The 15,038-nt window shown below is 42.8% G+C and overlaps 1 protein-coding gene across 1 annotated transcript in view; it reads left to right on the forward strand.

Moving 5' to 3' along the window:
• LOC144763325 (monocarboxylate transporter 10-like) overlaps positions 1 to 14,798 on the forward strand; it is a 396,267-nt gene extending 381,469 nt beyond the window's left edge. Inside the window, exon 6 of the mRNA XM_078648810.1 lies at positions 13,914 to 14,798. Coding sequence (XP_078504936.1) covers positions 13,914 to 14,137 — 224 coding nt within the window. The 3' untranslated portion in view covers positions 14,138 to 14,798. The remainder of the gene's footprint in view (positions 1 to 13,913) is intronic.
• Positions 14,799 to 15,038: the final 240 nt, after the last annotated feature.

Genomic DNA, 15,038 nt, shown 5'->3' on the forward strand with positions numbered 1-15,038 from the left:
GTCTTTAACTTTCCTGATCTACCACTTGGTTCTGTTGCTTGACTATTGAGGTCCAGGTTGGTCAGTAGTAGGACCCCACACCTTTAATTGTGTATTGTTACTATCATTGGCAGCATGGCAGGCGCAATTTGTGGTGCAGGATGCAGTGGACTCCTGATGAGAACCGTGGAACTTACTAATTTACAAATTAAACACTACGTAGCCCCTATTACAGTAAAGGTTGGAGACCCTTGAGCTAGAGTGACCATCATAGGCAACCCCTGCTGCAGAAAAATCATAGATGATTGAGCTGGACACATCAAATGGGTCTCTGAAGTACTATCAAGATACAAGGCTTCAGAGAAACAGTCTCCGCTTTCTGATTGGCGATCTGAGTGAGCTCAGACAACGACGTTGGACCTAGCTTTAACTTGGTTGTTTAACGCTAAGAAGGAGAGATCATAGCCTAGCAAGTAATTGAGCAGCGAGACAAAGGCGAAGGCCTCAAGGTATACCGGGACACAGTACTGATTGAGAACAGCCTCAGAGGAGGACGGATATCGAGCACACTTACTCAGACTGCCAGCCCAGTGACATTTCAGAGACAGGGACCGGACCTAAAAAATGTGGCTAAAAATCTGGGACCCTCTGAGACCTGGGTGTTTGAGTGCTTGAGAGGAGATGCCGATAAAGATAGAAACATTCCAGCCAATACACACACAGAGGCTGGGATGGGAGGAAAAGCTACAGATGCCCAACAACCAACACATGCGCTCATGGCTAGAGAACATCAAAGAGAGGGTGACTGCAGTAGTAAAGACTGAAGAGACACCCCTACACAGATTATTAGTATACATAAAAAACAGCACTCAGTCCAACTCTGTAAAAGTGCAACACTAGGAGAGGTTGAGACTGCCAGTACTGATGCAAACTCTAATGCTAAGAGTAGTCCTTTTCAATCACGATCTGACTCCCTATAACAGAGCTGTCCCACTGTCTGCATCTGTACCCCAAACTATATTATGTCTCTGTTGTTACTTATGTTCATGTTGTATTGTTCGATGATATTGGATACAAATGCTTCTTGTTTAACCTGCTCACTTTGTAAAGCGCTCTGTTACCCTATCTTGGGTCTGATTCGCGCTATAGAAAACTCTAAAAATAAATAAATAAATAAAATAACCAGAATAGCAAGAGTTCAACAAGATAAGAACAAAAAACACAAGAGGTAGCGGCACAGTTCAGCACAGAGTAAAAGAAAGATCGAATAGGCTCAGGTTCAATACCCTCCCCGTAGGAGTTTACCAGATAACTTCATGTCAGCAAGGAGGTAATTCCCCCTCCTGGGCTTTCCTTTTAGAAATCATTGCTTTCCGCTGTGTTAGTTCAATGGGTTCAGCTGAAATTAACCAACTACAGCACCCAGAATGCACCTAGTTGTTAATGAAAAGTCCAGCAATGGAAGATGGCGTCCCTTTTGTTAATGATGTCATCTGGTAACTTTACCCTCATGGAAGTAGCACTAGTCATTACATCGGTCCTAGACGGTTCCTTCTTGGGTTGCAGCAAAGTGCTAGTGTGTCAGGGAAAATCAGGCGGAGAAGTTGAGTTGATCACCAAGGAAGCCATAGATTTCTTCCAAAAAAGATGTTGGATGCATTCATGCAGAACTCAAAGAAAGAGAATGATGTGATCTAAAACAGGGAAATGAGCCTGGATAATACAATGGAAGAACTTGTGGAACTACATGATGCCACACAGAGGCACATGGACAAGCTAGAAATGCATCCAAGCACCCAAGAATCACATGGAAACTTTAAAAACAGATAAAGTAGGATTAGTTTAAGGAATTGCAAAGTCCAAATTTGATCCGACACAGAAGACATCAAAAGCTTTGCGCAGGAGTTACTACATTCATCAGTGGATCAAATCAGTGTTCCTCCAGCCCTGCATATCTGCGTGCACAACCCAGCCAACATCAAGAATGCTTCAGATGTCGCTCAAAGTGCATCCTTGAGGGAGATAGCGCACAATTAAAAAAAGGTGTGAATGATTGCTTATTACGTTTGAAAAGTTGTTTCAGGTATAGAGGGCAAATGTCACTTGGGTTCACTTTGCTCAGCTAAGACTAATCTCTGGACACTTCAGAAGACCCAGTGAAGGGAGCTGGATCAGGAGCAGAATGATGACATCTGATTGAAAGCCAAGGGCGTATTTAGGCCCTGCTTAGCCAGCTTAAGCGGAGATGACTGGGAGAGTTTAGTTTGATTTACGGCCCTTCTTAACAACTGTTATCTCTGGCTGGCAGGTCATTGCAAGGCAGAAAGAAAGATCTATAATTGTGGAAGAATAAATACATACAACTGTGAGATGGGGAAAGGATGGAGGAGTTCAAAAAAGTTTTAAAATGGTTACATAATGGAAGATAAATGTTTTGAAAATAAAATAAAAAATAAGTTAGAGGCAAATAGAAGAAAAGAAAGAAGGAAAATTAAAAGGAAGTAGAATGGGATTTAGACAGGAAAAGGAAAAAAATGGGAGGCAGAAGAAAAGGATAAAACTTGGAAAAAGGGGCAACACAAAGAAGAAAGAAAAGAGACAAAAATAATAAATGGTCGAGATTGTCCCAGCAGCTTTGAAAGTGCCGCTGAATATAAGCTAAGCACGTTGTCCTCTCCGAAGCAGGACAAACTCAAAAAAGTAAATAGTGCTTACAACACCAACAAGCATTTGCAATGAAATAGGACTTGCATTTACGCAAGACCTATTGCATTGCATCACGGACAACGGTGGAGCACGAACAACTGGAGTGGGTGTGGGGGAAGCGGGGAGAAGGGGGCAAGAAGGCATGGACAAAGTAGTGCTCACTGTCAAATTAACACTACCGTACCATGTAACACTCGAAGTAACGGGGCCAGTAGCCATGGGAGGATACAAATGACGACATGGCCATAATAAGGAGGGACTAACAAGCCTCGTAATCAATCAGAAGGCATCATTTACGAAAGACAATGACACAAGCCAATTAAAAACATGGGCGGAGAGTGGGCGGAGCTTCCACTGCATACTCAGTTCAGTTCAGTAAATCTTTATTTCGACGATTAAAAACCATCATAAAAATACATTATACAATAAAAATGTCATAAAATTACATTTCTGAACTTTTGACAAATTAAAACTACAAGGAGTAGAGGGTACAATTCATAGAGAGAAATAATTATTATGTACAAAAGTTGGTTAATTTCTTGTGTTTCTCAGTCTTACTGCTACTTTTAAAAAACTTACAATAGAGCATAAGGTGTGCGTATCACTAGCTCTCTGCAAGAAAAGCAGTGCAGCTCTTGCATGTCGAAATTTCTGCTTCCTGAGGATGTCAACCAAAAATCTACGCCTAGGGTTTCGGTAAAATTACTGCATGCCTCGCAGAGCGAGCAGCGCATGCGCGCTCCCTCTATAGGCTCGGCCTAAAAATGGAAGGAGAGAAAGAAAGGAAAGCAGAAAATAGAATGAAAAAAAGCAAACTAGAAATGAGAGACGGGTGGTGGGGAGGTGGAAGGGAAAAAAATTAAGAATTAGCAAATGGAAGGAATTCAAGAAGAAAGAGGGATAAGAGAAGGGGGAAAACAAGGGCAGGGGGATGATAAAAAAGAAATGAACAAGAATGTGAGAATGGGACAAAGGAAAGGAAAGATGGAAAGCAGGAAGGAAAATTAAACATGAATTTAAAGAAGGACTGAAAACTCAACAACATTGAAAGAAGAATGGACAGAACAAAAGAAAGATAGAAAAATGGAATGAGAGGAGAATGACGAGGGAGAAAGGAAAGAAATAGAATATGTGAAAGAAAGATGAAGAGAAAAAAGAATAAATCAAAGAAAGTCAATGCTAGTAAATGTGCATTCTTTTCAAATCATGCTGAAAAATGCATCATTCTGAAAAGTTTTCCTCTGGGGAACAATAGTCACTGTCTCTATAATAGAAAGGGTTGGGATTTCTCACTTTGCTAGAACATTTCATTCATGTAGCTCAAAGCCAAGAGTATTTTTTTCTAGCTACTCCCTTGATTAAAACTACTTCAAACAAAGCATGAACAAAGTAGTGCACCATTTACTGACAATTATTTATAGGAGGGTTTCTAGATCAGCTAGGCTAAATGTGATGGATAAGAGAAAATCTGAGAAATGTTGGATGTGTTCTGGGGGCAGAGGATAGCTTAATACATGTTCTATGATAACGCTTGAAAGTTAGCAGTTTCTGATTCAAGGTGTTAAAATGGCTCTCTGCGGGGATCTCTTCATGAACCAAGAGATGATAACACTACCCTAGTTGCTTACTTTGGAAGTGATGTGATTCACAGCACCCATTACTGCTCACTCAGATTTTTGGTATATCTTAGATTTGGAAACGATTCGCCATACGCTTGTAGATGACAGACCAGGGTTCGAAAGTTTGTGCATCAAAGAGGAGAGGAGAATTTTGCATTGCTTCTAAACTAAATACTGACTTCCACTGATTGAACTCACATACTCACAAAATATATTTAGACCTCCAAAACTGTGACTGATTTCCACAATACATCAATGGAATTTTAAGACTTTCACTTTTCAACAGGTAAACGAATTGCTGGTCCTACCTGACGGACATTTGTAGATAAAATAGTGGATTTGTAGGTAAATTGAACCAGTAACAATGGTACAATAGGTTTTAAAGATAAATTTAAAAGGGTGACTGATGCATCTGCCATATTAACCCGGTAAAGCAATTTGTGAGAGTTTCCAACCCCATATGCTTGAGTTGCCAGTTCATAAAAAACACATTATTAGATGTTTTTTTTAAGCTTCCAACTAACAGGGTTCTTATAATAAAGTTAACAGAAGGATAACTGCAAGTGCACCCCCTCCTCCATTAAAGGTTTTGGGGTGTTGAACTGCACCAATTTATAAGATAATCTGCCCAGGGCTCACTGGATGACTAAGAGCAGGAGGCTCTGTATATGGCTGGAGAAGAGGAAGTTACAAGGGAGACTGAGGAATTGTGCCAAATTCAAAGGGAACTATCATGGGGAAATGATAGCTGCACGAGTAGAAGAGAGAAGTACCACCTTTTGTGGTTGACCCGAAGAATCATTAGCCAGGGTAACATAGGGCATTTAAGGATGTATTGTATAAAAAAGGAGAATTTGTGAGCACTTTTGTTGGACTGGTCTGGCGAGGCAGTTTACAATGCAGATTATGACTGACAAATCTACTAAGCATTGTTTGGCGAACCACATGCCAGTAGATCTTCCTGAGGGCCCTTGACGGAAGCTAGGGATAGATGTATTTTGTCCTTTTCATGCTCCCACATGGGGAGGTGCATACAGTTTGGTCCTAATAATCATGACACAAAGTGGCCATGAGTGGCCATGAGTGAAAGTTGTTGAGAATGTTACTTCTGTTCCTTAGTAGCTGTCTTTTGTAGAGAATGATTACAAGAACGTATGGTTTTGGGCTGTGGGCCCCAATTAGCAAGTACCACTCCAGACTGTTCAACACAAAAACATTGATTTTAATAACCCTGAAGCTAAAGGGCAGTTGGAGTGGTTCACCCATGTTAGCAAGAAGGCTATTCAGCTGCCAGTGAGTGGAGGGATCCATTGGAGTAAGGCTTTGCAGGCCACTTTGCTTTCCTGTAGGACCCCTCCCAAGGCAGTAACAGGGTTTTCTCTATTTGAACTCGTGAGAGAACATAAGCGAGGATTGAGGGTTGCGTCCTGGTGGTTGAGATAGAAAATTGACTCTGGAGCAATTCCTGGAGTTTCCAGCGTCAACTTTATAAGAGTGTGAAGAAGAACGATAATAAATACAAAGAGAGGATGGAGCAATATATTTTGGGCAAAAGAGGAAGAATTTTCTGTAGATCTCCCTGAGAGGGAGTCGGTCCATATTAAATTACCTGGAAGACAAGCATAATTAAGCTCATTGTGATCAGGTCCAGTCATAGTCACCAAAGTTTTGAATGGTGCAGTTAGAGTTGAAGGTGGGACTGTCTGAAATTGTAATTAAAGTTTCCATTTAAAGTAGTTAAGTTAAGTTGAACTAAGAGTAATGATGTAATAGTTTGTTCTTGAATGTTGACAATTTCAAGCAGCTGTCCAGACTCTAGTTGTGTACGATCTTAAAAATCAGAGTGTGGTCCCATCATATGTTGTTATGTGGGAAGAGCTAATTCTTTGGGTACCACCTCCTCCATCCCTGTTGCTGGTTCTTTTGGGTGCCACGGTGGCCACTTCCCGGCTCCTTATTCAGAGCATATTGCCTCTTGTGGTAGAGTTGGCATTTGGTGCAATACTAGAAACTGGGGCTTGCCTAAGAGACTCAAAGAGTTAAGGTTTTTTTTATAATAGTATCCACCTTTGTATTATATTTGTAGCCCATTCATTTTCTTAGGTTTTTTTTCATTTGGTTGCTCTGCTAGGGTGGAAAGCGTCAGGTGATTGGTTTGGCATTGGTTGATTGGCATATAATCTGGGATGCAGTTCGGAAAATGGTATTATGGAATTTGGCATGTTAGATTGTTGTAACCGAATATGGAATATGGTTCTGCATTTGTCTGTAGAGGACAATTAGTGAGGTCTGTGCTACTTATGACTGAAATACTGACATTCAAACCCAGTTTGTTTGCGGTTATTTCTTCAATGTTTTAGATGTCCTCTAGAGCTTTCACTGAGATGGCCTTGGCTTACACAGGGTAAGAACCCTTTCTTTATTTGTACTCATCATCAAACTATTTAAAGGAAAGTCGCTCACTTTCTCCTGAGCAATCGTGATGGCGCAATGACTTGAGTCATGCCTGTGTTACAAGACTATTGCTGAATGTCTTGCCTTTTGAAAGTACATCCCACAACATCTGAAGATAATTGAATCTGCTCCAAGGCTATGTGTCAGCCCCCTTTGGCAAAAAACAACCCTCTCAGTTAGCAATGGTCTTGTCCCTGATTGCTGCTGATCCTTTGTACATTTGGCACCTTTTCTGGTCTGCTTTTAAATGAGACGGAGTCCTCCTTGTTCCTCATCGGGAATCAGTCAGCGGATTTGACATTGGCATGGCACATCCGACTTACGAAAGCGGGGTTTCACTACTTTCGGGGGGGAGTGGGTTTATGTTAGACCGGAACCTCAACAAGCCTGGCGGAAGAGCTTCCAACCCCATACTGGATAGGCTTGTTGCAGATGTTGCGTTCTGCTCAACACTACCTTTATCGGTCCTTGATCAGTAGGTCATCCTTAAAATGGTTTCCCTGCCCCAGGTGCTCTATCAGGTCCAAAATTAACCTTGCATTCTTTCCAAGGGGGCGTGGCCAGAATTGTCTTCGGCAAATGCTACAAATCAACCTAAGATGGGGGCATAGCCATGGCTGACATGGACACATACTACAGGGTGGCTCACCTGTCAATTCTTAACAAGTGTTGGCACAATGCGGACAACTACCCAGCATTCCCCTCAGAGCCATGCATGGAGTACATATGAGGAAATGACTACACTGGATCTCCCACCAGCCACAAAGGAGGTCCTGAGAACCTAGCATGACACAACTAAGTCGCTGGGGTGGTGGACTGGCTGTCTGAGGGGACATCGCTGTGGATGGGCAAGCAGCTCCCCCAGGTGGCGCATCTAAAAGGGTTCTGCATTGAGACAGAATCAGGGTATCTATGCTCATGGATGCGATGCAGGAGTGACCCTGAAATCCGTTGCTATGCTACACCTAGAGTTTGATCTTCATCGCAGTCAATTCTTTTGATACTCCAGCAACGCCAATCCCTTGCGCCTTACATGGGGTCCTGCTGGGTGCCCAGTTCCCTTGAGACCAAAATACTGGGGGATGAACTAAGAGTTCATAAAATCTCACAAATTTATAAAACCTTGGTGATTAATGTACCAGACTCATTCCCACATTTGTGGGAAGCCTCGGAGCTGGACCAGGAGTGAGGCCTTGGCTTCACCACATGAGGCGACGGTGGTGGCACAATTCCATTTTACAAAAATGGTGACAGAGTGCACACCAATTCCTTCATGTTTCATAGAGCGTTCATATTTTTCACTGTTTAGTGTGCTGGCCTGGAACCGTGGACTGCCCAACCACGTAATTGAAGAATCACTGGAGGAAGTGAGGTGGGTTAACAGCCCACGCCGGACGCCCAGCATTAAAGTGCATAACAAAGATGCCAAAAGTTACTCAAGTTCATCACAAATGTTTATTTCTGTTTGAATCATTCCATGTATTAAGTTATTCATGGTTTGTAGGTCACATGTTGGACACACTATGTTTACATTTAAACTCCTTAATGCTGTAGACATGCCATAACGCGCCTTATTCTATAGCATGGAATGCTACATAGATATTCCTCTATTAAATCACCCAGTGCATTTCGTGCCTTTCTTGGCACTTCGTCGGGGGTTCACTATAATTTAAAAAACTAAACTAAACAAAAAACATGACTATTAGGTTATGTCTCAAGTTGACTTTTGTATATCAAATTATACAACCAATATGCCTTGTGTCGAATAAACATGCTTGTAACTTAAAGCTCACCCCATCGTCAACGTTTTGGCTGCTGAAATTCATTATAATAAATGTCACTTGCTAAATGCCCCATCCTTCACTTCTCGCTCCTTTCCAAGCAGTCCCCGAAGTACTCTTAACTTTAACAATCCCCGAAACATTCTCAACTTAACTTCCTTGCCAATATGGTAACCACCCTCTCTCTCGGTGCTGCTTTTTTCAAAATCAATTACAGAAGCCCGTACCTCGAGTGTTCTGATGACTGCTTCCTCTTGTTTGTGCTGAATGTTACCCTCCCACCTTCATTTAATTATAACCCCCTGTGTTGTATTCCCGCCTCCTCGTGCCTTTCCATGTCTCCCTCCCTCAGGAATCAGACTACAAAGTCCATAATGCACTGTTATTGTTCTTTAAGAAAGCTGATGTGGAGCATTTTACCATTTTAAATTTTGCCATCTTAAATTAAGACATTTAATTTTCTCCACTCGTGTTTATTTCGCATTCCCTGTTTATTATGTTAACCACCAGCACATGTTCCATCTACGTTATGTGTCCCCACAACTTAAAGGTATAAAAGCACCCTGTATTGCAAACACTATCTTTGACATTTAAACATAGAGTTCCCCGCCCTCCCACAGATGTCATTTTAAACGTTGATCACACCAAACATCAAATCGTAATTGGATGAGTTGTGTTACATGCAAAAAGATAAACATGTCATAACTAAAAATAACCATAAGTCCAGCCGATATTCAAAAAAGTAGTCCGTACTTATCATTTTCGAAGAAGGATGTAAAAATAGTCCGGCATGTTTATTTCTGTTTGAATCATTCCATTTATTACGTTTTTCATGGTTTGTAGGTCACATGTTGGACACACTATGTTCACAATCTCATGTGACTCATGTGACTCAAACAGAAATAAACATTTGTGATGAACTTGAGTAACTTTTGGCATCTTTGTTATGCACTTTAATGCTGGGCGTCCGGCGTGGGCTGTTAACCCGCCCCACTTCCTCCAACAATTCCATTTTATCCAGCTACACTTTCTTCATTGTTCATATTGGATGCACTACAATTTATGGAGATGAGTGTTGGTATCATCCTCTAGGTGCCTGCATTGCCATGCTGTGGAGTGGTGTGGCTCACTGGTTAGAGGTGGCAGACCCGGAAGCAGGAGTCAGCCCAAGACCAGGGTTCAATTCCCGACGCGGCAGGGTCGTGGACCAGGGTCAGTGGACTCGATAATTCTCGCCTCGGTGCCTACTCTAACCAGGGGTCCCACTCGGCAACTCTGGGCATTAGCTTGCCTAATCTCCACAACGGCCCCATCAATGCCGGGGATGCCTGGCTTCACCTTGGGGACTCCCAGTAGGGACCATTCCACAGGGAAAGCCAGGACGGATTCCCCAGCGGTATACCGCGCCAGGATACTCTGGTAGTAATTGAGCGTGTTACAAAACAGCTTATATCATAACATAACATGAGGAGGGAGAGGACCTATTACAGACAGTGTGGAATTGCAGGGTACTGACCTCTTTCTGGGACAGATTACTTTCAAGAAAAGGAATATTATTGAGTTAGCACCGGACCCCAAAATAGCCCTCTTAAACATACAGATAGGCCTAGATATAAGATGGCCCTGCTGTGGATTGCCTTAATGGTGGCTAAGAAGGACCAAGGATGAAGACATACAATCCTTCTTGATTACCAGTTAATGGAGAATATTTATTTATGGCAGGTGGGATGTTGGGAGATGGATGGAGAAGGGACTGTTACAGACGTGATTGTGTACTGTAGATTGCTGACCATGAAATCTGTGTTTGTCTTTTATGTTGGGTTTTGGAGAAAATGGAATGAAATATTTCCCACAAAAAATAAAAAACCCAGCTTTATCTATGACTGCATGGCAATCGCTCACCCACAGCATGTATCTGAACTCACCACAGATCATTTGCTTGACTGATTACCAGGTAATTGTTGCAGTAACATTTCTGGAAAAAGTGACCCCAGACTTTATCCTTCTCGTGATGGAAGAGGCACAAAGGAAGGAGCCCTTGTGCCATGTGCAGACTAGGGAAAGCCACACTGGATTGAGCTGAGTAATGAAGCACACTCTGTCTCCTCTTCCAGTGTTCAAATGTCAAAGTTCAGTGTTTTGTACATAACAGAGATTGAGCTTTTCTGCAGCTAGAATTCTTTCTGACTTCACAAAACTGACACCTCCTTAGTAAGTGTTGCTTACGGTGAATGCTTTTTCATCACCCTCACACTAGCCATCCCAGCTGGATTCCGGCTGCTAGGAGTCAACAGGGCTGGTAACAAAACCGGGGGAGGTGTGGCGGTGTTCCTCCGAGCGGGCTGGGAAATTTCACACAGTAAGATCGAGAATATGGGGCCCCTGGGAGCCATGTTCTACTGTGTCAAGATTGCCCCAGATCTTGCGATGGCGGAGATCATACTCTACAGACACCCTAACTCCCTAACCGGTTACTTGTTAGAACTTTATGATACAGCCGCCGGGCTTTCGCTCAAGCATGCTAATTTTACGATTCTAGGGAATTTCAACATCCATATGGATGATGATAACTGCAACAAAGTTAGTCATTTGGCCAATACATTTGGCGGCCTTAACTTGGCACAGCTGGTTAATGGCCCTACGTGTTCTGCTGGCCATACGCTGGACCTTATTTTTACTAATAACCCTAATCTGAAAGCAGCGAACCCCTTACCGCTCACCTGGTCTGATAATTTCTTAGTACCTTTCAGCCTGGAACTGAGCCCCCGTATTTCCAGACCTCATCAAATCTTAGACAAAAGAAGGATGTGGCGTAACGTCACTAGAAATAGTATGACATCTGCACTCTCCACAACACCCCCCAATTTTCAGGCAACCCTGACATAGACTCAGTAAGCTTCAATACCTGGTTATCTTCAGCTTTAGACATTGTTGCCCCCCCTTAGACCTGTCTACTCTTCTAGGCAGAGACCATAAGCCCCCTGGTTCTCCCCTGAGCTCTGTGTTGAGAAGCCACTGCAAAAAACTGAAGCGCTTCTGGAGATTATCCTATGACCCCACTGCTAAAATGGCTTTTAAAAAAGCCTTAAAAGATTTTCACAAACTCAAGCGCACCACTATGAGAGACTATTTCTCCAATAAGATCCGCTTAGCGAGGAACTCAGCTAAAACTCTTTTTAAAATTGTACAAGAGTTCACCAAGTTGGCCACCACTGGCAGTACAGTTCTCCCTACCTCTTCCCTGTGCACAGGATTGTCAGATTTCTTTCAGGATAAAAATCCAGCTCTATACACCACCTTTTACCCCCCACTGTCCACTTCAAAGCGCACAGTTGTGTCGGTCGGCAATGATGCAATGACCACAATACGTCCTCTCTCCCTTGATGCTTCGCTGCAAAAACTTTTAACTTGCAAATCTGGGTCACCTGGCAAACCCTGCCTGGCTCAGTTTTTTAAACTCCTGGCACCTTGCATCAATACCCCATTGAATCAGATCTGGAATTCCTCGTTGTGCTCTGGAACTTTCCCTGCAGTATGGAACAGGCCTATCTCCTGCCGATCCTCAAAAAACCTGATGCTGACCCTGCTGCTTTTAACATTTTTAGACCCATTTCCTCTTTTACTGGCACCAGAAAAAAGTCTCGAAAAAATCGTCCAAGAGCAACTCTACAATCATTTTCATGACTCCCAATCCGGCTTCAGAGCAGGATACAGCACATAGACGGCCCTCCTTGAAGTTTCCGAGAGTATCCACGAGAGTATTGATTTGGGCAAAGCAGCTATGCTTGTGCGACTCGATTTGCTTTTGATACAGTTGCCCACCCCATTCTTATGAATAGATTAAGTGACTTGAGTATTCAGGGTACGGCCCTGTCCTGGATCCGGATTCCTTTTTGGGAAACCGGTCTCAACAAGTCTTTCTTCGTCCTTTCATCTCTGATGAGAAACCCTAGCTCTGCGGGGTTCCACAGGGTTCTGCCTTGAGTCCTCTCCTTTTTAACGCCTACCTCTCACCTCTTGTGGGGTTGGTAGAATCTTGAGGGTGAGGGTGGTCTCCTAGGCGAATGACACCCAACTAGTGTTCTCCTTCGAGGAGCATTCGGAAGCTGTTTTTGCCAATTTTAGAAATTGCCTGAGTAACATCTCGGCCTGGATGTCATTGAACTGTCTCAAGCTTAACTCGGACAAACCGAGGTACTCTTTTTTAACCAAAAATCACCTCCCTCCTCCTGTGCTTTGGTGGCCACTGGAGATGAGTCCTCTTCCTGAGCCTGTTGGCTCGGTGAGAAATCTCGGTTTCAGATTCGAAAATGAACTCTCCTGTAAAACCCAAATCAGGCAAGTCTCCTCCTCATGCTTTCGGAAGCTTTGCACGTTGCGGAAATTCCTCCACTTCCTTCCCCTGGAGTGTAGTCGAACAGTAATCCTGCCCTAATTACATCCCACCTGGACTACACCAACAGTCTCTATCTGGGTGTTCCCGCCTATCTGACTTGGCATCTGCAGATAATACAAAGTGCTTCTGCCCGATTGATATGTAAAATACCTTTCTGCCACTCGATTACCTCCGACCTGAGGAATCTTCACTGGTTACCTGTTATCAAGCGCATTGAATTCAAGGCCCTTACCCTGGCATTCAGAGCATTCCGGGGACTAGGCCCGGCGTACCTGAGAGCTAGACTCCGGCACTACCATTACTGCTTGCCAGGACGGGTGCTAGAGCCTTCGCGGTTAGAACCTCTAAACTTTGGAATGCCCTGCCACTCTCGATCCGCTCATCAGAGTCAGAACTAACTTTTCGGCGTTGGGGGTAACTGTGCGTTTTACAAACTCCTTTAATAATAATAATTACTATTCTTGAATTGTGTTTCACAAGGCATTTTGACACTCAACATCTAAATTGCTTTGACAATAAATGTATGATTTACCGTGGAACAGCATGTCCCCTCTCCCCACTGTCGCCTTGTTGCTGATCATCTGGCTGAGGCCTTAAAACCCAGGCAGATGGAGAGAGATCTTTCAATGTATTCTGTTTCTGCCACTCTATCTAAGAAGTAAAACCTTGCTTTGTCACTCAACTATTTCTCTTCTTCTCCCGTCCCAAATCTAACTTGAAGTTCTGTTTCTACCCCTAGCCTTCTCTTCCTCTGTCCCACTCCTCACCTCTTCTTCGTTCCACTCACTGGCGTGTGCCACAGATCTTACAATAGTTTAGCACAAGTTTACCCTATTGCTGTCATGCATTTATTTTCTATGCACCAGAACTCGTGGCATAAGTGCCCATAATACATGCATGGCTTCTCAATTTGTCTTTTGACTTCTTATTGACATGAATGCTCTTCATGCCACTTATTCTTATTTTCTTCTCCTGCAGGTATCTTGCGTGACCTCCTGGGCTCCTATGATATTGCATTCTACCTGGCTGGAGTCCCCCCTATGATAGGAGGAGCAATTCTGTGTCTCATCCCTTGGTTCCACCAAAGGGAAGTGCAGAGGAAGAAAAAAGATGCATCTATTAATGGAGAAACGGAGGACAAGATGTTGGGTAACAGTACCGCTGTCACACCCACAAAGAAAGAATTGGAATCCGTGTGTTGATCCTTCAAATATTTTGCACCGCACAGATTATGCTGTCAGATCCACATCAGGACTCTTTTTTATTTTCCTATAAATTAAAATATTAAGGTCTTTTGATAGAATTATGTGACTGGTGCTAAAAACAGATGTGAAAACGTAAACCTACAAGGGTTTCAATTCAGAAGAATGGAGGAATATTTTTGTATCACCAACAAGCTTTCTTCTCTGCCTCTGCGCTCTGAGTACTGGATTCACCATTCGCATTGGTCCAGTGGCTTAAAGCATAAAGCGTCAACCAATGAATCCCACAGTGCAAGGGAAACCATTTTACAATCCGTTGCAGTGGCGCCTCGAGGCGCACACAGCGTTAAGTTTTGCACAAACACAACTTGAAGAATTGAAGTCAGGACACCTCAGGAACATTCTGGTGTCCTCGACACTAAAGCCAGTAACATGTTTTATTGGTTTTGATCATTGTGCTGTGTATCATACAATATTATTTGTGAACTGATGGCACGTGGTAATATGCTCTCGATGACATATAGAGCTACAACCGGACTCCAATCTAACGCCTTTTTTCCTTCCAGGTAGCTCATCTTGGAAACAAATTACAATGAAGAGCACACTCTTAAAATCCACTCTTAATAACATGGGCCTTCTGAGGTCTTTTTGTATCAGTTAATTTATTTGCCTTTTTCTGCTTTCTCATAGTTCGAACATAGATTTTTTATAAATGGAAAATAATATTTTATAGAAAATCTTGTAAAACACTATAAAAAATGTAATTTGGGAAGGTATACCAATGGCTTAGGTATTTTACCAGAATATTGAGTTTTAAATATCATTCTACAAAAATGGTGTAGTCAGAATTCGGCCACCAAAATATTGTGAAGGCAAATGTATACAGGTAAGTATAAATCTT

Source organism: Lissotriton helveticus, chromosome 6, assembly GCF_964261635.1.
Source record: "Lissotriton helveticus chromosome 6, aLisHel1.1, whole genome shotgun sequence".
Lineage (NCBI taxonomy): Eukaryota > Metazoa > Chordata > Amphibia > Caudata > Salamandridae > Lissotriton > Lissotriton helveticus.